The sequence below is a fragment of the Amblyomma maculatum genome, chromosome 2, assembly GCF_055883805.1.
Source record: "Amblyomma maculatum isolate TAMU_Amacu chromosome 2, ASM5588380v1, whole genome shotgun sequence".
Lineage (NCBI taxonomy): Eukaryota > Metazoa > Arthropoda > Arachnida > Ixodida > Ixodidae > Amblyomma > Amblyomma maculatum.
This window is the reverse complement of record NC_139345.1, coordinates 198,610,469-198,632,472: the sequence shown is the minus strand read 5'-3', so window position 1 is coordinate 198,632,472 and position 22,004 is coordinate 198,610,469. Positions and strand designations below refer to the sequence as shown.

At 46.0% G+C, this 22,004-nt stretch overlaps 1 protein-coding gene across 1 annotated transcript in view; it reads right to left on the bottom strand.

Moving 5' to 3' along the window:
* Positions 1-16,922: 16,922 nt before the first annotated feature.
* LOC146200889 (uncharacterized) overlaps positions 16,923-22,004 on the bottom strand; it is a 37,349-nt gene continuing 32,267 nt past the window's right edge. Inside the window, exons 2-3 of the mRNA XM_084592463.1 lie at positions 19,171-19,320; positions 16,923-17,297 (exon numbers count right to left, since the gene is read on the bottom strand). Of these exons, the coding sequence (XP_084448589.1) occupies positions 16,923-17,297; positions 19,171-19,320 (525 nt within the window). The remainder of the gene's footprint in view (positions 17,298-19,170; positions 19,321-22,004) is intronic.

The window sequence follows — 22,004 nt, the reverse complement described above, 5'->3', positions numbered from 1 at the left end:
GTAGCATCGAAACGGACAGGGTGCAAACCATCATAGACTCCAGGCTAGCGCACATGTGGGAAGCCAGACACGTGCTCATGAAGAAATGGAAAAAGCAGAGAATTAATCGGAAGCTCAAGTTACGCATTGCACGGCTTGAGAAGGAAATTGAAGAACACGTCATTAACCTTACAGGCCAGAACTGGTATCAGTAATGCGACGAACTGAACGGGCAGCTTGGAAACAAGAATACGTGGAACCTTCTCCGCCATCTTCTTCAGCCAGCCCAGTCCAAGACAGTCAACAGAAACGCTATAGACCAGATCATCCATGCATATCCCGGAAGCGGTGAACAATTCTTATCGTCCCTACAAGATAAATATGTAAGCTCCATCACAGATGGAGATTTGTGCCCGGACTACACGGGACGCGACAACCCAAATCGAGACGCGAGATCTGGGCCGTACTGTCTCAACTCAAGACAAAATCTGCGCCTGGACCAGATAAAATCAATAATAATATGCTGCGGAACCTAGATCTAAAGTCGGTCACAGCGCTCACGGATTACTTGAATGAGTGCTGGGAGAGTGGTAGCATACCCCAATCCTGAAAGCACGCCAAGATGTCTTTTATTCCAAAACCTAACAAGATGATAAACCTCGAAAACCTAAGGCCAATCTCGCTTACCTCGTGCTTAGGTAAGCTAATGGAGCATGTTGTGCTTAATAGACTGCAGGACTATGCCGAAGAATACTCGCTTCTACACACACCATGGTGCGCTTTAGAAGGGGACTTTCTACAAAGGATGTCATGCTTCAACTGTCACATGACATTATTAACAGATCTAAAAAGGTAAATACGCGGGCTATCCTGGCTATCGACCTAAAGAAAGCTTTAGACAATGTCTCCCATTATACTATACTAGACCACCTAAACAAAATTAACCCTGGACGAAAGGCTTACAACTACATCAAAGCCTTTCTGAGTGAGCGCTCGGTGGAACGGCACGTGAGCAATATGAAATCCGACTCGATAAATCTGGGAAACGGAGGCACCCCTCAGGGGGCTGTTCTTTATTCGTTCCTCTTTAATCTGGCATTAATCAAGATCCCGGATAAACTCGTCAAAATACCAAGAATACAACACAGCCTATACGCGGACGATATTATGGTGTGGGCAACTAAGGGCTCTCATGGTGAAATCGAGGCCGGTCTTCAAGCAGCTGCAGACGTCATCGATGAAGAGGCCAGGAGAGCGGGCCTAGAATGCTCCCCTGAAATATCGGAGCTTATAGTGTTTCATAAAGGCAAATTAAATCCGTTCTTGACGACAGTCATTATACAGGGTGTGGAAGTAACAGAGGTTCAAGAGATCAAGATCCTGGGGCTTAGGCTACAAACTGAAATGGGCGGTTCACCAAACAACCAGATTAATACAAAGAATCACTAATAGAAAACAAGGCATGAAAGAACCGACCTCTTCAAACTCATAGACGCCTTCATCATAAGCAGGATTACATACTCCCTCCCGTACTTAAAACTCCAAAGAAACAAAGTTAAGAGAATCGACGCCATCATTAGAATGGCTTACTAAGCAGCAATAGGCCTGGTTCGCTCGACTCCCAACGAAGAGCTTCTCAAACTCGGGGTCCACAATACCTAAGAGGAACTCAAGGAAGCACTACGAACTGCCCAAATAAAGCGCCTATCCAGCACGCCCGCCGGTAGGACAATACTTGAAAGATTAGGTATTGAGAGAGAACCCCTACAAGACCTCCCTCAAACTATTCCACACGATATCAGAAAGAGGATCACCATCAAAAATCTTCCTCGGAACATGAACTCCCATGCCCATCAAGGCCGAAGAAAAGCACAAGCTAAGAGCCTGCAGAAAACCCTGATCTGGCTAAAAGGGTGTATTCTACGTCGACGCCGCAGAAGACGCGGAAGATCCTAACAAATATTTGATATGTCGAGTCACACAGCCCAACACTGTAACCCAGCGAGACTCGTTAGGGCGGAGACTGTTTCCACATCCAGACCCCTAGTGGCGGAGGAGGCCGCCATCGCCGCGGCCATCGCTTTTACTAATGCAACAACCATAGTAAGCGACTCCAAACTGGCAATAAGTGGCTTTGCTAGAGGTAAAGTCTCCAAACCCTCCTCAAAAACACTCATTGAAATGAGAGAATTTCCTCTCGAGGGAGATGTCCAATTAATATGGACCGCAGCTCATGCGGGGAATCCGGGAATTAAGGCTGCCCACCAATACACTCGAGAATTAGCCGGCCGAGCGGTGGCGCAAAATCAGGAGCCGGAACCCTTCGGTGAGCCAGCCGTATCATACCACGAACTCACTGCACATTACAAAGCAATGAGAAGAACACTCTTACCACCCCATAAAACACTGACCAGACAACAACAAGTAATATGGAGACAGCTACAGACGGGGACCCTCCACAAACCAAACTGTATATAAAAATTCATAAATAAGGATATGAATTCCTTATGCCGGTTTGGCGGGGAGAAAGACAACTTCGAGCATATGATCTGGGCGTGCAAAGCCCATAAGCCTCCCTCAGAACTCTTGCCTGATCCCTCTAAGGAAGCTTGGGACAAGCTAAGGTCCAGCAATGACCCTGCATTCAGTTCAAGACCGTCGAATGGGCCGGCGTTGCCAAAAGTCTCCGTGGCCTGCGGCACGCCAGCTGACTTCCCCTATTCCTCCCACTTATTGTGAATAAAGTTTTATCAGCCTCAGTCAGCCTAAGGGCTATGAACTCGACAGCAAAGGGTTGAGTTGGGGAGTTGAGTTGAGTGGACTTGAGCCTACCGGGTTTACATGAACCCGACCCCACGAGCGCAGAACCGGCTCTTGACGAGCGGCAATTACGGCGGCACCTCGCTTCGAGGCCCAGAACTACCAGAAAGCACCCGATTCCGTTTTTTTCCCCTTCCCATCGCTAGCGTTTTCAGTACAGTTCTCTGCTCCCACTGTGCTCCCACTCAATCCGACAGCGTTTGCAAGCTTCCGGCAGCGAGCTCGAGTCAAGTCAACCCACCCCGGCGCGCGATTTGACTGGTCTGTACATGTAGTCTTCTCGACCCGACCAGCCGGAGTTTACATGAACACGGTAACCAGTTTTCCAGCCTATAACTCAACTCAACCCAATCCTGTCGGGTCCATGTAAACCCCGCTTATGTGTCAGCCGACTCTTCTTACGGCGCGCGAAGAGGCGCGTATCCACTGACGGCGCCGTCCGTGATCTCCTGTTCTCGCCGAGTAACTCCTCGCCCTCGCCGGGCAGTCGCAGCTATCGCAGCGTCAGTCGATCGCTGCACTCCGCTCGTCGCGAAGCGCTCTGGAAGTTCCTGTGCGCGCTAGGTGCGAAAAGAGGTCCACGTCCGGCATCGGCAGTGGCTCTCTTTCTCACTTCCGTATGTGCGCCTATACCGCAAAAGGGAAAAAATAAACTGTTTATATAAAGCCTTTGCATCGGCATGCAAACTGGTATCTAAAGGGCAGTGCGACTGAAGCACTGCTGCAAATTTGTAAACTTTGCACGCCCTGAGGAAATATGAACAATAAAATTAAGGGCACCAGCACTAACACCATAAGCCTAACTGAAAAAATTTCAGGGCATTTAGCTATCCTACGCTAACCTTACAGCGGTCAAAATATACTTTTAAAGGGACTCATTTATCCTCTCTGCTAACATGCTTACACCATATTATAAACATGTTTTCCTGAAATTCGGTTAGGTTTCTTTGAAGACCATCGGTTATTCTTCATTCGCATTACTTGCCCTGCCTATGCCCATTTATTTATTTTTTCAATCTGAGAAACTTGTCAGTGACTCGCGCTTGCTGCCAGATCTCATCTGCACACTTTCGGTCTCTTAACGTTGTACCTACCATTTTTCTTTCAATAATTGTTTCGTTGTCCTCTCCTTAAGTAGAACAATATCCGTTAGCCGCCCCGTTTCAGCCCCATAATTGAGTGGAGGTAAGATATAGCTGCAGTGCATTTTTTTAGGGCTGCCGGTAAGCTGCCGTTCATAATCAGAGAGTACTTGTTAAGTGCTCTCCGTCCCATTCATTTCTCTTTATTTCACTCTAGTGCAATGGGTCTACGGGTAATAGCACTCCCAAGCATATGTATCCTTTCAGCGCATCCCCCCTTCGCTAAAACTGGTAAACTGCTATTCATTGCTGAAGCTGCTGTTTTTAATTTAGTTTTTTGCATAATATTTACCAGATGTACCCTTATGCTTGCCTATTTCATATAGCCATGTTTTGTTATCAATCATATCACATGTGCAGTCAGGCGATGCCACCGATGAACCGGAGATATTTAGGGTATTTTTTATTGGCTCTCACCCCCGACTTTTTCTATCGTCTTTCTGGATAACTTTAGTAAACAAGCGGTGAAGCATGAGGTTAATAATATGTTATAAGTGGTCCTCCAAGGTAAACTATCTTATTTCTTTCGACATTACAAAAAGCTCGCACTCACTCTATCTCCTCTCCTCACACATTCAAGATGGCGCCCGATGCGGACGCATGTGCGCGCTGCTCCCAGCCCATTTGTGGTAGTCAGCAATTTTTGCCGTGCGCGTCTTGCAAGCAGCGTTTTCACTGCAAATGCATCAACATACAGGCTGAGGAATACAACATCCTAATGGAATCCGGGGCCAGCAAGTACAAATGTGTTTATTGCGTGAAGCGGCGTGATCCTTCGGCGGAAGGCCTTATCTGCTAACTAGCAACACGGAAACGCCCCCCGAAGCGCAACGCTCTTCCCTGGATTTTAAAGATTCAGATTCCGTCAGTGCTTCCTCAAGTGTTATTTTAATGCTACGGGAAATGGCTAGTCGAATGGTTGCGTTGACGGATGAGGTGCGACGGCTTCGTGCCGAAAACGCGCTCCTGCGTGAATCTTTGAGTGGCCTGAGTGCATCTGTCCGTACCGCCAGCCAGTGTGAGTGTTCGAATTCTGACTGCTCGGAATCTCGCAACTACGCTTCAGCTGTGGCGGTAAATCTTCCCGCTGGAATGTCGGCCCCTCCTCCGAAGCCTCCTGCTCGGGACCGGAGTACTCATCTGCCAGGCCCGTTGAAAGCGGTGAGCCAACCCTCTCGGCCTCGAGCAACGTTTGGCAATGCTAAGCAATCCATGGTTAAAGTAGCGCCCAAACTACCGGCGAAGAAAAGCTTATTTGTTTCTCGCCTGGACCCGACAACAACGGCGTCGGACATACAGGAACGTTTGGCGAATACAGTAGGTGACAAAGTTGTTACTTGCACGAACCTCAAAACAAAGTACGATACATATTGCTCATTTCACGTTTCTCTGGATGAGCATTTATTTGAGCTTGTGAACAACCCGGAAGTGTGGCCTGATGGTTGTGTATTTCGCCCTTTCTATGGAAAGCTGTGGTCCTCACGGCGCTTCGATGACCCTAACGGTGCTCTAACTACATCCGAAAACGGCACAGGAAGTTAAGCTGTATTACAAAACACGAGAGGGCTGCGAACTAAAACGGAAGCTTTCTTCGCGAATGCATACGAATGTGAGTATGACATTATATGCCTCACAGAAACGTGGCTAAACTCATCATGTTCAAGTGCGTCTTATTTCTCAGATGAGTATGCTGTCTTCAGGGCCGACAGGGTCTATTCTGACAAGATTAAATACGGGGTGGAGTTCTGATAGCCTGCCGTTCTGTTCTAAATGCATTTAGGAGACCAGACCTGGAGATATACGAAGAATGTGTGTGGTTGGAAATCCCAACGTGTGACAAATCGCACTATCAAGTTGGCTGTTACTATTTTCCACCAAACTCTGCTCCTAACGTTTTTACTGATCATTTCTTAGATATTGGGGAAAAAGTCGATTTTTCGAAATACAAGGTTCACATTCCTCTGGTTTGGTCACTAGTGACTGCACAGCAACTCGAGAAAAAGCCGAATGTTTAATTGATTTTAGTAATTTCCATGGTTTACATTAATGCAATGCAGTGAAGAACTGTGCTGGAAACATTTTAGACCTAATTCTATGTAATGTGCCTCTTTTTGGCGTGCAAGCGGTGCGCGATCCTCTTGTTCTGATACACAAATATCATTGCCCGTTTACCTTGTCGTTCTTTTTGTCTTTTCGTCCAGTGCGTGAGATGGTGCCAGAAAAATTTAGGTACGCGATGGCAATTACCTGAAGCTGTACAATGATCTTCAGGCCTATGACTGGTCAGAATTGCTTGAGATTGGTGCTGTAAACACAGGCGTCGAGCTACTTACATCAGTTGTACAGGGTATAATGAAAACATGTATACCACGCCGTAAATCGAAGAAATATGGATTTCCTTGCTGGTTCTCGCGTGATTTGAGACATTACTTGAAGAAAAAACAGAAGTATCATAAACTCTACGTGAAATCAGAAAGTGAGTATTGGTACCAAAGATATTCATTGCGCAGACAAATTGTGAAAAAACTGATTGCACGTGATGTAGCCGAGCACCCCAAACTTCTTAAACAGAGCTTTAAAAAGGAACCAAACAGGTTTGGGGATTTTGTGCGCAAGCAACGAAATGATAAGGTTAGTGCTGCTGTGATAAAGACGCGCGATGGTATCTGTTTTAAACCTCAAGATGTGTGCCAAGCTTTTGCTGATCACTTCAGCTCTTGTTTTGTGCGCCATGATAACGCACCTGCTATTATCACTTCTGAAGACAGCGCTGACTGTTTGGTTTATGATAATGTTACCGAGCATGAGGTTCTTTTGGCGATTCAGAAACTTAAGCCAAAACTTTCAACAGGAGTTGATGAAATTCCCAGCTTCGTAATCAAAGGATGCGCTGACATCTTTGGCCCTGTTTTAGCGCATTTGTTCAACTTATCATTGCGAACTCGTGTTTTTTCTTGTCATTGGAAATTGTCAGTAGTTGTTCCTGTATTCAAGTCTGGCGATGCTTGTGATGTGAACAACTTTCGACCTGCGTCGCTGATTTGTTCTTTTGCGACAGTTTTTGAAATGGTTATGTACGAACGCATGGGCTCATACTTTAAGCAGAAGATCTTAATTCTGCAGCACGGGTTTTTAAAAGGTCGATCTTTGGAAACGAATTTATGCTGCTTTCTTGATTATACTGGCCCAAATGTATTTAATCGCGGTCAGGTAGACGGGGCTTACTTTGACATGACTAAAGCTTTCGATACGGTTTCCCATGAGGTACTTCTGATGAAGATAGAAAAATACGAACTTTGCCTCAAGTACTGTAGGTGGCTCAAAAGCTACCTTGGCAGCCGCTGTAACATGGTCCGATTTTCGGGCTGTGTGTCCAACGAATTTCTATCATCTTCGGGAGTGCCTCAAGGCTCCAACTTAGGACCGTTGTTGTTTTTAGTGTTTGTTAATGATTTGCCGTTACATGTCAAGAACTCCAGAATTTTGCTCTTCGCGGATGATTTCAAATTATTTCGTAATATTGGAGATATTGAGGACTGCCGCAAATTGCAAGCTGATATTAGCAACGTCGAGAAATGGTGTTTGTTGAATCGCTTAAAGTTGAATATTAAGACTTCCGTCTTGTCTCTAACTAGGAAACGCGACGCAGTTGTGTTTGAATTTACACTTTTGGGGGATCTTATTTCTTGTTTGGCCCATGTACGAGACCTTGGTGTTGTTGATTCAAGGCTTGATTTTAAATTGCATGTAAATTCAATTGTGTTACGAGCATTGAGACATATCGGCCTTATCTCTAGACTAAAAAAATATTTCAACGGTACCAATGGGTACGCACTCTATACTGTGCCCTTGTGAGACCGCGTCTTGAGTTCGCGTCAGTAGCCTGGAATAACGTATCTGCCACCTATTGCGCAAAAATTGAAAATGTCCAGCGTAAGTTCATACGCATCTTTTATGACAGATATATTGGACGCCGCCGTTTCTACGACTACGATTCTCTCTTGGCAGACCTCAATATGTGTACTCTTGGCGACAGGCGACTCATACGTGACGTGCAGTTTCTGCAAAAAATTGTGCGCGGTTTCATTAACTGTGAGACCTTACTGATGTCACTGAATTTTAGTGTGCCGCATGCAAATGCTGCAAAATGTTTTGACACATTTTATCCAGATTTGCACGCCAACTGTCCAACGACTCGTATAGAAATCTTGTATAACAAAACTTTTATTGACACAGACATATTTGCTTAATTGTTGTTTTCATGCCTGGTTTTAAATGCTATTAAGTGTTCTGATGTATCTGACCTAGTGTGCGCTCCTTAAGGCCACTTGGCTGTTGAGGCACACTCAAATAAACATTATCTATCTATCTCTCTATCTATCTATCTATCTATCTATCTATCTATCTATCTATCTATCTATCTATCTATCTATCTATCTATCTATCTATCTATCTATCTATCTATCTATCTATCTATCTATCTATCTATCTATCTATCTATCTATCTATCTATCTATCTATCTATCTATCTATCTATCTATCTATCTATCTATCTATCTATCTATCTATCTATCTATCTATCTATCTATCTATCTATCTATCTATCTATCTATCTATCTATCTATCTATCTATCTATCTATCTATCTATCTATCTATCTATCTATCTATCCATCCATCCGTCTATCCATCCATCTATCTATCCATCTATCTATCTATCTATCTATCTATCTATCTATCTATCTATCTATCTATCTATCTATCTATCTATCTATCTATCTATCTATCTATCTATCTATCTATCTATCTATCTATCTATCTATCTATCTATCTATCTATCTATCTATCTATCTATCTATCTATCTATCTATCTATCTATCTATCTATCTATCTATCCATCCGTCTATCTATCTATCCATCTATCCATCTATCCATCTATCTATCTATCTATCTATCTATCTATCTATCTATCTATCTATCTATCTATCTATCTATCTATCTATCTATCTATCTATCTATCTATCTATCTATCTATCTATCTATCTATCTATCGTTTTGTAAACGTATAATGCTATGGGGAAAGGCTTAGGTTATTGTAGTACTCTTTATAAACACTGGTCGCCGTTCAGAAGCCCTTTTACAACTTTCCAGTCCTTATACTTTCCATTGTGGTCAAAGCCATACTCGGCAGTATTCAATTGTTATTTTTTATATTTGTGTTCTTATCAGAGCGTTCATGCATCTTTGGGTTATGGTAAACTGTCCGAAAATACGAGGCACGGGTTCTGTGAACGGGAGGTTATGTGATCGCGCCACTATTGGTTGTTACTCGCGGCGCGAGGTGCAAGTACGGGCCGCCGCCTTCTGTCTTCCCATCATCAGGTTCAAGCTTCGCATCAGAGGACGCTTCGGCAGCCATTAACGTGTTTTTCCTGCATGGTCATTCACTACCGGTACTGCTTTTACGTCGTCTCTTGCCGAAAGCAACTTAGGCATTAGCCTTGGTCATGCATTAGAGTGGTTGAAGTTCACGACATATTTAAAATCCTTCCCATGCTTAATCATTTTCGTCGATAAGCTGGAAGCTGTGGCACCTTCGATCTGAGAGTGACAGACAATAGCGGTTTATTTCCTTTTTGTGTGAACTTATGTTTTATGCGAGATATATTCAAGCCAATACGTCACAAAAGTTCACTTTGCTTTTTTTAGGCTTTCCTCTAGAATTCGTGAACTGTGCATGGTGTGGCCGTTCGGAACGCAGATGTTCTCGGTGTTCGATGGCACTCTTTATTTTATCAATTTAATTATACTATTTGAAGTACTCGTACTATCCGGATGTTCTTGTCCATTTTAGTGCTCCCATTATTTGTTGTTTTCTATTTATTGCGAAGATGTTTCTTCACTCCAAAGTGGCTTGGACAGAGCGCCCATTCAGGGCCTGTGACACATCGTGTTGGCAAGAAGTGCACCGTAAATATTTAGCCCATCTTAACCCCCAAAGTCTTACCTCGTCACAATTTGACCAGAATTGATATCCAACCTAATTGGAGCATGGTCCATTGAGTGACGACCTGGCAGGAGATGGAAGTCAGGAGTGGAGTTGTTGACTGGAGGTGGTATTTGCTGGAAAAAACACCAAATGCACATATTTTTATAAAACTATTATTTCCCTGCTCAAAACAAACCACAAACGTTTTTGGAGTGTAGTTAAACCGGACAGTGAAAATGAGATTTCATTAACGCAGGCTAGTGACTGGGTGCCAAAGAATCTTTGAGCAGGCGTCCTAAAGACTACATTTTCACAATCTTGTTCAGTCGTGTCTAACAGCAACCTGCGCATTCTACCATGCACTAACATTTAAAATATGGATTCTATTATTTTTGAAGCACCAGGCAATAAAACTTCAATCAAAAAACTAAAACTTGCATCCTTTAGCAGCCATTACATACTTTTTACTCCATACGGTTGGATATTCTTCTATCATTTCCCCTATTTTTGCAATCCTCCTATGTTTTTCTGCTCTCCGCCTCCCGTGTTCATCGGCTTCCCGCGCCGTTACAATATAACTTTGGGTTGTTTCCCTACGATTGGAAATGGGGGAAAATAATACCAATACACAAATACGGTTATCCTCAGAATCATTTTGTTTATACACCAATTTTTATTACTTGAGTGCCTTGCAAAATAATTTAACATATAATCTACACTCATCTGCCCATTTTACTTATCGGAAACTACTTATTAGCTACAAACCAGCATGTATACAGGAAAGGGTTGCCCTAAAGAAACAAGCTTTTCACGTTTAAATGTGACTTACTCGCTAATCTCGGCGCAGGTTTTCTGACGGACTCTGTGTTTCTGTGTGTCATTCACTGCTGTGAGTCAGTCACTATTTATGCCCAAGCTGAGCATGTTAAATATAGACCCCACGATAACTAACTGCATCCGAAGCTTTCCTTGTCTCGCCTACGATTTGTTTTTGCTAATGAATCTAACTCCTCCTCAGCCACAGTTAGCTGAGGTGTCCCTCAAGGGTGTGTCATGGGCCCACTTTGGTTTTTGGTATATATTAGCGACTCTACTACTATTTCCTCGAAGATATCTTTGTTTACTGATTCAGTGTTATTCATCAAAAAGTAGTTGGATCTAAATAAACTGAGTGGTGCCAGGAGTGGCAAATGAATCATCCTCATCGGCCTGACTATACCCACAGGAAATGGAAGTCCTCTCCCACATTTCTCCAATTAGCCCGGTCATGTGGTAGCAGCATACATTTCACCCCTACGAACTTCTTAACCTCATCGGCACATCTTTCTGCCGCCCCCTGCCACGCTTTGCTTCGCTTGGAATTCAATTCGTAACACTAATCGACCATCTATTGTCCTGTCATCGCATTACATGCACTCAGTGCACTCACAGCCTCTTCAATTGTATCATCGACCTTTTCGCCACCACGTGACATCTGATGGAGGTGCTGCCCTTGATCCTTCAAGCGATGACCCCGTCCTTGTTCCTGTCGCCCTGTGGGAGCAACCTACAGGTCACCGAGCCAGTCGCCGACTTCAAGGGCTCCAACCCGAACACGGGCTGCTGTCTGACACCTTCCGACCCCGGAAGGCTTCACCCCTCCCCCCCTCCTCATTTTCCAAGGACTGCCCGCTGAAGATGTGGAAGACCGGATGCTCCTTTTCGACCGTGTGGCAGAATTCAACGTATGGAAGCGCGAAGCGAAGGTAAGGCATTTCTGTTTTGCTCTTGAAAAGATCAGCCCGTATATGGTTCGAAAATCACGAAGCTGGTTTGGAGGGTTAGGAGATTTTCAAGAAAGAGTTTTTGACTGCCTTTGCAAATGTCGTTCAGAAGGAAAGAGCCAAGGCCATCCTTCGATCAGAACTTCAACTCCCAAGTGAGCCTGTCCTGGTTTACGTTGAAAAGATGAAGTGCCTGTTTCGCCGCGCCGCCACTAACATCAGTGAAATTTTTAATGCGAGGCGTTAAAGAGTCGCTTTATTGCAGAACATGTCCTGAATTGGCTGAATACTTTGGACGAAATCGAAAGTGTAGCGTCGACCCTCAAGAAGACGATGCACACCCGGACGCGCCAATATGATCGAACACTGCAACCCGTCAGCGCAAGCCCCTACAGCAGTGCATTTATGAGCGGGGAAAGATTTTGGGACCTCATCCGTGAGATCTTCGGAGAGCAACTTCGCTGGTTGCCGCCATCATTTCAGCAACCACAGGTGGCGACGCTCGAGGACGTTGTCCGTGAAGAATTGCAACAGGTGCTGGGTGTTCCTCAAGCGACAGCTCCGACGGCTCCAGCACAAGAAATGATAGCGATGAGTTACGCTACTGTATTACGCCATCCTACGCCCCAACATGACTTTCCAAGCCCTCGACGCTACCATCCTGTTCCTGAAAGCCGCTCCTCGGCCCCCGCCCGCCATGCTTATCAACGTCCCTCGAGCCCCAATAAGTGCGACGATTGGAGGTCTGCAAACAACCGGCCATTATGCTTCCACTGCGGTGAGGCCAGCCATATTCGACGCCACAGTCCGTACTGACGAATCGCCTCCGCGGATTAGCAGTAGACGCTCCACGACGCCGCCCTGTTCAGCGACCGCAAGAAATCTAGAACTACCTGCGTAGGGGTAAGTTTGCGCCACCAAGCCGTCGTTCAGATCCCCATCGCCGTACAGGGTCCGGTCTTCGTCGTCAGGCAGCTGCTACAATGACACTGTGAGAGGAAGGTCCTCAATTTTTCCGTATGGTAAACTAAACGTAGCAACCTTTGGAGGTGAGGTTGTTGTACGGCGAAATAACGAACATCTTTCGCCGCCGATAACGAGTAAGGACGACGCCGCTATGACGCCGACATTACATGTGAAGACTCCTTCGACACGCCCGCATTTCAGAGTGACACCACCGCTACGCACGACATCAACATCCAAGACGACGCGACCAGACTCCAAGATAACACCACTGCCCGGAAAAGTGACAATGGCGTGCACGGCCGCGACCTCAGTACTAGACGAAGCAGAGATCTAACACCCAAGCCAACATGCAAAACAAGGCCGCGAACGTCCGACCTTTAAGTTGGTGTCAACAGTCACAGAGACACCACCTTAGCAGACACCGGAGCTGATTATTCAGTAATTAGTGGACCGTTAGCCTTCCAGCTCAGGAAAGTTACAACCGCTTCGGATGGCCCGCTGATTCGTACCGAGATTGGTAACCTGATTACTTCATCGGGACAATGCACTGCAAGAGTACCCGCAAATGTGCGTACCGATCTCACCAGCTTTGTGGTCCTGCAGCAGCGTTCCCGCTTTGACCGGAACAAGCGGTGGCCTTGTGGCAGAGCATCCGCCTCGCATTCGGGAGGTACCGGGTTCGATCCCTGGTGCCGCCGGTTACCCACCGGTTTTTAAATGGGTACAAGCTTTCCCCCGGCCTGGTGCTCGGCTCTTCTGGGGTGAAATGCTTGGGAAAAGGGGTCACGGCCCAAATAGTTGCGCCGATGTGGCAGTGATTCGTTCCGCCATCGGACAACAATAAGTCCGCCTTGCGCGGCAACAGCCCATTATGTGGCCCTTTTTTTAGACCCACTTGCCCAAGCATCTGTTTTAGCGTTCCCGCGACGTTATTTTAGGCATGGACTTCTAAAATGAGCATTGACCTGCGATCCAAGCTTATCAAGCTCTCTGCAGACTAACCCATACCTGCTACGACGACTTCGACGCAATTCGTCGCGCTAAACGTCCTCGGCAAGAGGATTGACCGTGCCGCCCCAATCAAGCGTCGTAGTCTGCGTGGGAAGCGCGGACATCGAAACCGCTGAAGGCATCGTCGAAGAAAGTATCCAATTGTTCTTGGAACGACGTGTCGGTATCGAAATGGGCATCGCGAAATTCCAGAAAGGACAAGCTCAAGTGATGGTAACAAACTTTACCGAAGAATACCGGCATCTCAAAAAGGGCAGGACGTTTGCTTTTCTCGACGAATTAGCGGACCTCCGAGATGGATTCGGTCTCCACGACCAATCTCTGTAAGACGCACCTGACCAATTTCGTGAGCCGACATTTGACATCAACCGGGCATTAACCCCCCGCCGAAAAGACCACATTCGAAGTCTTCTTCGAAGCTATAGTGTATGCTTCTCGTCGTCATCGACGGGACGACCCACACCACTGGCCAATCACCGCCTTATAACAGACGAACACTCCCGACCTCTGCGACAAAGCCCCTATCGCGTATCGCCGCTAGAACGCCAAGCCATCCGCGAGCACGTCGATGAAATGCTTCGTGACGACGTTATCCAGCCATCAAAGAACACCTGGGCGGCATCAGTCGTTCTCGTGAAGAAGAAAGACGGGGAACTTCGCTCCAGCGTCGAGTACCGCCACCTAAAGAGCATAACGAACAAAGACGTTTACCCTCTTCCTCACATCCACAACAAACTCGACCGGCTCTGTAATGCAAGGTCCTTCTCTTCGATTTACCTGAACAGCGGCTATTGGCAGATTGAGGTAGAAGAAAGCGACCGCGAGAAGACCGCATTCATCACACCGGAAGGCATTTTTCAGTTCAAGGTGATGCCATGTGGATTCTGCTCCGCACCAGCGACATTTCAACGAGTAATGGAAACTGTGCTGGTGGGCGTGAAGAAGCAGATTTGTCTGGCATACTTGTATGATGCCGTTGTCTTCTCCTCTAAAATTGAAGGCCACCTAAAAATGATTCAGACAGTGCTAGAGGGTATCACGTCATCCGGGTTTACTTTGATAATAGAGAAGTGCAATTTTGCGTTAGGAGCAGGGGTTCCCGGGTCTTTTTTTTTTTTAGCAAGGAAGGTGTTCGTCCTGACCCTGAGAAAACGGCTACGATCGCTACGAGCTTCAAAAGCTTTCAACGTCGTTCTTCATCACTGGCTGCTCTTCACTATTTCCAGTTTCATTATTGTCCTAACTACATCAGCTGTTGTATAGAACAGTACCGAATTCCTCGTCTACTTAGACTATCTTGCCCATTTCCGTGATGGCATTGCCCGCCTTGTGCTTTAGCGCATACACCTGGTTTTTGCCTATGCCTAAATTCCTCTTGACCGCTTTAAGGCTGCCGCCGTTGTTTAGAGTATGCTCAATTTTCTCCCCGTTGTACTTCTTTAAATCGGACAATTTGCACCCATTAATTACATTTGATAGCTCTTCCAATTCTATCCTGTCGGTTCCGCCCGAGACTTTCATGCTTTAGAGTTTCTTAACAAAACCTTTCGTCTCCTCAGATAATTTGCCGGTATCCTCTCTAACTATCCTACCGCCTAATTTTCCCGCCATTCAGCATTGATGCCTCTGATGGTATCGTTTATCGCTTTTTCAATAAGGTCGCCATCCTCGGTTAAAACTGAATATTTATTCTGTAGCGAGATCATAATAGGATCCTCAAAAGCTCTCCCGCATTTGTTGTTTGCACACAATTTATTGTTGATACAGTATTTTACACAATCTTTATATCGCGCCGACACCATTTCTTTATTTCCGCCAAGATGATAATCAGAGGGTTAGTAGAACGAATTTTAACTGCGTCATTCGTTCTAACTCAATTTTTCCCTAATCTAGCAAGACCTGGAAAAAGTTATCGCCGTTACTTATAGCTATAACTAACCCTGATATGTTTATACCCGCGTTTTAACATGCTTTTCGTTCATCTATATCGAGTGTTAGTTTCTCTTCATTGTTTTTCTTTAACATTTTGGTTGTGTTCTCATTATATAAGCAAAAAGTTTCACAGAACTGTTGAACTACTTATTCGCTACATATGCAAACTTCTCATTGGGCACTCTGCATTATGGATTTTTATGCGTATTGTCATCATTTTCGACTCAATCTTTTGCATTTTCTTTCATTTGCGTCGTTTATTCGTGTGATCTATTTCTGATATTTTGTATTGCATTGACCCCTCCCCTCTCTAATGTATCCGTTACACAGCCACTTCCAAAATGTGGCCCCCTCAACGCCCGAAATTGGACTTCGTCCGAATTTGTTAAAGATTGGTGTCTAACATAATCTTGGTATCGCTCACTTTTAAGCGGCCCCTATATTTTTTGCGGGTTACCCCAAAATTTTGGTCCCATGAAACTCAAAATCTGAATACGTCGGAATATGACCGCAAGCAATGGCAACTAAGCAACATATTTGAGCAAAGAACTGCAGAACGTTTAACGAAAATAGACAATGAACACTTAACTACCCCTGTAATGTTTTAGAATCTGGGCAGCCTGATGGCTTTTTCTGGCATGGGCTCCTTGGCTCTCATATCTGCGGCTTTTAGGGGAACACTTGTGCAGATGGCATGTAGTTTATCAATTTCATTCTTTTTTTATAATTTTTTCTCCCTGCACTTCACAAGTAGTTAGCAAATATTGGCCCTTATTTGATCCACTACACCCTTTTGAAGCTGTCAATTTGATCCATAACAGCTTGGTTTAGCCCGAGACTTTCTCTCCTGTGTTAGTAGTTTCAGCGTGTCTTCGTTGTTGCCGACAAACAAGTGCGTTCGAGCTCCAACAACATGTTTCTGTGCCGAATATTCTGCTTTCTATCGTACACAAGGCGATTTATTAAAGAATGTTGGTTCCGGCAGAACATGTGTGCTTTCTATCACTGATATTAAACTATTTTTTCACGAATGTTGGCTAATCATCCGTTTTTCTTTTTTGTTTTTTGGCGCAATGTACGAGTTATTTTCAACTTTCTGTGGCAATTCAGTATTGCAATTCACCTCAACACATCCTTCAATAACGACGCTTGAGAGTGGGCAATAAGCATAGAACACGCTACCGCCGGTCATAACACAACAAAACATTCTTTATTATAACGAAGTTTGAGAATTTCTGCACTCCACTTGCATCCAGCTTGGACTAGAGGATGCAACTATGCAACTCCGGACAGCATGCTCGCGCTTCATACGGGGAGTTGGACTATCCCACCCAGGAACCACCGGCTCCGAATCCGCGGGCAACGGTTGCAGAAGCGGAAGCCCACGGTCCGGCTCCCCCGTAGCGACCGGCTGCATACCTGCCCGCACCCGGAGCTACGGCTGGAGCCGCGATGGGTTTGGCGTTGAAGACGGCGTCGGCGCTGGCACCAGGTGCAGTTCCCGGCTCGTTGGTGTCCACTGTGGCACGGAAGCCGCCGGCGTCAGCCACGTAGCTCACGGTGCGGTAAAGGCCGTTGGCGTCCTGGTAGCCGTACGTGCCGGTCTTGGCGTTGCTGGCGTCTCCCTGCTCCTTTTGATACAGACGAGTCCCGAACTCGTCAGTGGTGTCGTATCCGAAGCTGTACGGTTGGGGAGGCTGGAGAAACGACAAGAGAGGCTTCCTATAGTATTATGCCACAACACTGAACGCACTCGGTTGTGAATACTGAGGTCATCCAATCATCATATACTCTATTGCGTGGTATTGTGTTGTACATTAACGTTCCAAACGTTATTTCTTATGAAAAAGGCCACATTAGAGGTTTCATCAGTATTATCGACTACACGCTTTTTGTTTTACGTGCACTGCCTTCACGCCATGCATGCAAGGCTTGTGTTTCGAGTCGAGTTGAACGCTACTGACGCGATCGGGATCTAAACCGCGCCCTCATGCTTAGGAATCGAGTGCCCTATCCATCTAGTTTGCGGGTCTTGTTATCGGATGCGACAAGGAGGTCCAGAAGTGGTACAATACAAGAATAGTGGCATCTCAGCGCCCGCTTGTAAGGCTTTGAGACGCTGCTGGAGCTGTGTGGAGCGCCCGTTTTAAGTGAGCCTAACAGACGAAATATCAATAGAGCACAGTGCACATATTTAGCTTCATTAACCTATCACTGCTGTATAAGTTGAGTCGACACCTCGGTTTGGCGGCTATTCTATCAATTCATTCATTGATTTCAGACAGACAGGAGTACAAAAAAAAAATGTTTTCTTTGGGGACTTCCCATCAGTACAATTACAAGCACGCAGGAGCTACGCTTTTCAAATCCTAAATGTTATCTCTTTCGTCTGCAGTTGGTGAGTGCTTCATTTACTGAAACAGCTTTTTTTTTTTTTGAGAAAGAGCAAACGAAAGTGTGCAGTAATCTCACAAATGGGCTCTAGTTTCACGGTGGTAGTGTGCGCAAATCACACCGATCCATAACTGCCTTCACTTGGATGAGCAAGAGGGTTATCTTGAACAAATTTTGCGCAGGAAATATCGGAGTACATTCCCAAAACGAAAAGAAACGAACGTGAGCAGAACCTATTTGTGTAATCTCCATAGTGGCTTACTAGGTACTTCTATTGGCATCAGTTTTACTTGACCAAGAGAACATCAAATACCCGGCACGGTGGTGCAGTGGTTAGTGCACTCCACTGCTATGTCCAAGGATGCGGGATCGAGTCGCGGCCTTTGCGATCGCTTCTCGGTGGTGTCAAAAGGCAAGGCGCCCGTGTGGGGTGGGATGTCAGCGTACGCTAAAACACCCCAGGCGGCCGAAATATCCGTAACCCTTCACTACAACGCCTGTCAAGGTCTGAGTAATTTTGGGAAGTAAGACTCCATAAACCAAGCCAAACAACTACGCAGAGCTTACTCCAAGCACTCGTTTTCTTCGTTTTACAAAATGTTTGATGTGAAGGATAATTTATTGTGATGTCTGGTATAGAATAAGGTCAACATTTTCTCTTGAAAGCCCTGTGCAAGCAAAAGCGTGGCCGCAGCAGGGTGCATTCAGCGTTGAGGATTAACGCGTTCTTGCTTAGATCAGTCATAAATTTAGAATATTCAGCTCTGGTAACAGAGCAGAAAGGTTCTGCCAGGTTAGAACACAGCAGTTTTTATAGAAGGCTAGAATTTTGGGGATCGAGTGATAAATATTTGAATCATTTGCACATGGGGACTTATCAACCTGCAATGCAGGCACCGCTGACATTCTACGGATAATGTTACTATGAGAGGAGAGGAAGTACTTTCATTCGTGGTTGGTGGAATTCGAAAATAGCACATGGGCTTCCTATTTGATTGCTAGCGTACCGAGTGCGTAAACAAAACTGTCACTTGAGGAAACGTGTGATAAAACTACACTAATTGCGTTCTGCCTATAAACTATGGCAATTTACTAGGCTGCATGTAATGTAAGCAAGCTTGACAACAGTCTGGTGAAAAGAGCACTAGGACCATATTTCCGCTTGGCTTTACGCACGAAAGAGGGTCCAGCAGTGGAGAAGCCAGGAGTAGCTGCCGCCGCAAAGATAGGTCCCTGGAAACCTGCGCCTTGGAATCCATATCGTCCACCGCCGCCGAACACATTCCCCGCGCCCACAAAGGCGACCATGGGGAGTAGTAGGGCAGCCTGGAGAAAGAGCGATAAACATTTCAAATGAAATGAAGATTGCCTGTTCACTACGACTAATTTTCATTGCACATGTCATCACTCCCTTTTCGTGTCTACCTGGTGCCATGACGTGAAAGTCTGTCCTGCGCAAATAAATGAGTTCATTAGAATACCTGCTACGAGGTGCTGGTATGAACCCATAAATTGTTTCCATGGGATATTGTGAGAGTGCTGAGGCTCGGAAATAGTGCTCTTTGTTGGCAATCGAAAGCGCTGATCCGAGACGTACGGGGATCACCTATCATGCTTACATGCTGCGATTCAATTTTTTGTGTCGGTTACATGAGTTGTTGGCCATACAGACTGCTGAAATAGAGACGTCTGTACTAATTTTTTGCGGACCATGGTTGATTTTTGAAATATTTCGCTCGATTACGGAATTTTCGGGCACTGTGCCATGTCATCAGAACGTTGTTATGGCACTTCTGTTGATGAGGTCATGGGTTGATAACGTCATTTTCTATGCCATTTTGGGCAAACTTTGGTTAACATGATGATGAGACAACAAATGATGTCATTCCTCTTCAGAGATATGACCTGGTCATTCGCTGCAGTGCAGCCGTTCAAGATTGTTATTTAAAGTCTCGGCTTTTTAGCGCCGCTTCATGAGGTCTGCGACAACGTGTTCTCCTCGATGAAGCAATTTTCAGCAAAGCCGCGTTCGCACTGCCGGACTCCAGTTTTATGCGCTGCGATCCGCGCTTGCTTTCCTCGGCATCCGATGCGTTAGCCATATAGCGGAGAAGCGTCTTACTCACTCATTCATAGAGGCAAACGACTAGTTTTGCCGCTGTACGCAAAGTGGCGCTTGCCACTCGACCACCCGACTACCACAAACATTCGGGCTGCCTAACGCTCATTGGAAGATGGTTGGTATGTTGGTTTGTGTGGTTTAACGTCTCAAAGCGACTCAGGCTATGAGAGACGCCGTAGTGGAGGACTCCGGAAATTTCGACCACCTTGGGTTCTTTAACGTGCACTGACATCGCACAGCACACGAGCGCCTTGCTTTTCGCCTCCAACGAAAAGCGGCCGCGGAGGCCGGGGTTCGATCCCGCATCCTTGGGAACAGTAGTCGAGCGCCGTAACCACTGCGCCACCCCGGCGGGGGCTCATTGGAAGAGGCGGTCCGAAAGCGCCGCGACTCTCGTTCTCCCAGTACCTCTGTACTCTGCGGTAGTGAGGGGCAAGTACCAGTACTGGAGAGAGTGTTTTCAATGGCGGCGCTTGCCACACGCGCTTATGTTTAATGCGTATGTTTAGTTCGAGTGTTTTTAACGACATACGCCGCCGGGGTGGCGCAGTGGTTACGGCGCTAAACTACTGTTCCCAAGGACGCGAGATCGAATCCCGGCCTCGGCGGTCGCTTGTCGATGGAGGCCAAAAGCAAGGCGCCCGTGTGCTGAGCGATGTCAGTGCACGTTAAAGCACCCCAGGTGGTCGAAATTTCCGGAGTCCTCCACTACGGCGTCTCTCATAGCCTGAGTTGCTTTGGGACGTTAAACTCCACAAACCATGTTTTTAACGACATCTTTAAGGCTCGAGGCATATGCACTTTTAGCCTTGGGTTTCGAATTCTGTCTTCAGGAGCGCTGGCAACAAATACCCTCTCTCTACGCAGCACCTAGCCGAGACTAAAGCAACGTAGGAAGCACTTTTGCAGTGAGCGCATAATTATGCGCTTCTTTCAGTGTATAAATATGCCCCGTATTCAACAAAAGGGATGAAGGTACGTATCGGCAGTTCCAGTTGAAGAGAATACCGAATCAGGACTGCAATACCCCTGTCACATGAGTGGCCGATTATGCAACGACTACTTCTTCTTGGCTACAGGAAGTTACTAAACAGTTACTAGACCTCACCTGCCTGCCACTGGTGCCTTCTGCAACGCTTTTCGAAGAGAGTACGCATCGCTCTGCATCTCTCAGCGTTAGAAAAATAAACAATTGGCACAGCGCTAAGAGGCAGGAGAGCTTCTACTTTCTTGGCAATAGACATTCTAGCATAAGTGGCGTACTACAATGTTTCGGCATTTATATTGTTTTAACAGCTGACGTGATTTCGTACAAGCCGTTTCTCTGTAAGAATGCAAGCAGCATCGGTAGACAGTGTAGCCTCCCAGCCCCCCCCCCCCCCCCCCCCAACAACACACCCAACAATATGCCGCCACTAGCCGCGCACACGAGTGGCTGCCATCTCGCCGCTTCGCGGATTAAGGCAACGGTCAGCGTCCTGGGCTCTTGGCGCCTATGACTAGCCGTGGATAATATAGCAGGCTATGCTTCAGCTTTGCTGGGTTGCCTTTTCCTAGCCTCTGCGTCAACTCGCCGCTCATGCAATAACGTGGCGTGTGGTCAAAACTCCATTACTTACCACATTTAGCTACCAGCATCTGAGTTTCGCCTCTATTGTTGACGTCCGAAGCAGTTAGCACATCATTTTTCTACCGCCTGCAGCGCTACGTACAGTTTTATTGGTAAAAATATGTGTTTGTTTCTCAATATTACATCACAGCGGTTACCATAAGGACAAAGCATTCTTGGATAACAACATTCTCATATCCCCTGAGGACGAAAAATGGAGTTCGAAAGCAAATAAATTATCTCACATTGAAAGCAATGCTATAAGAAATATCATCATCA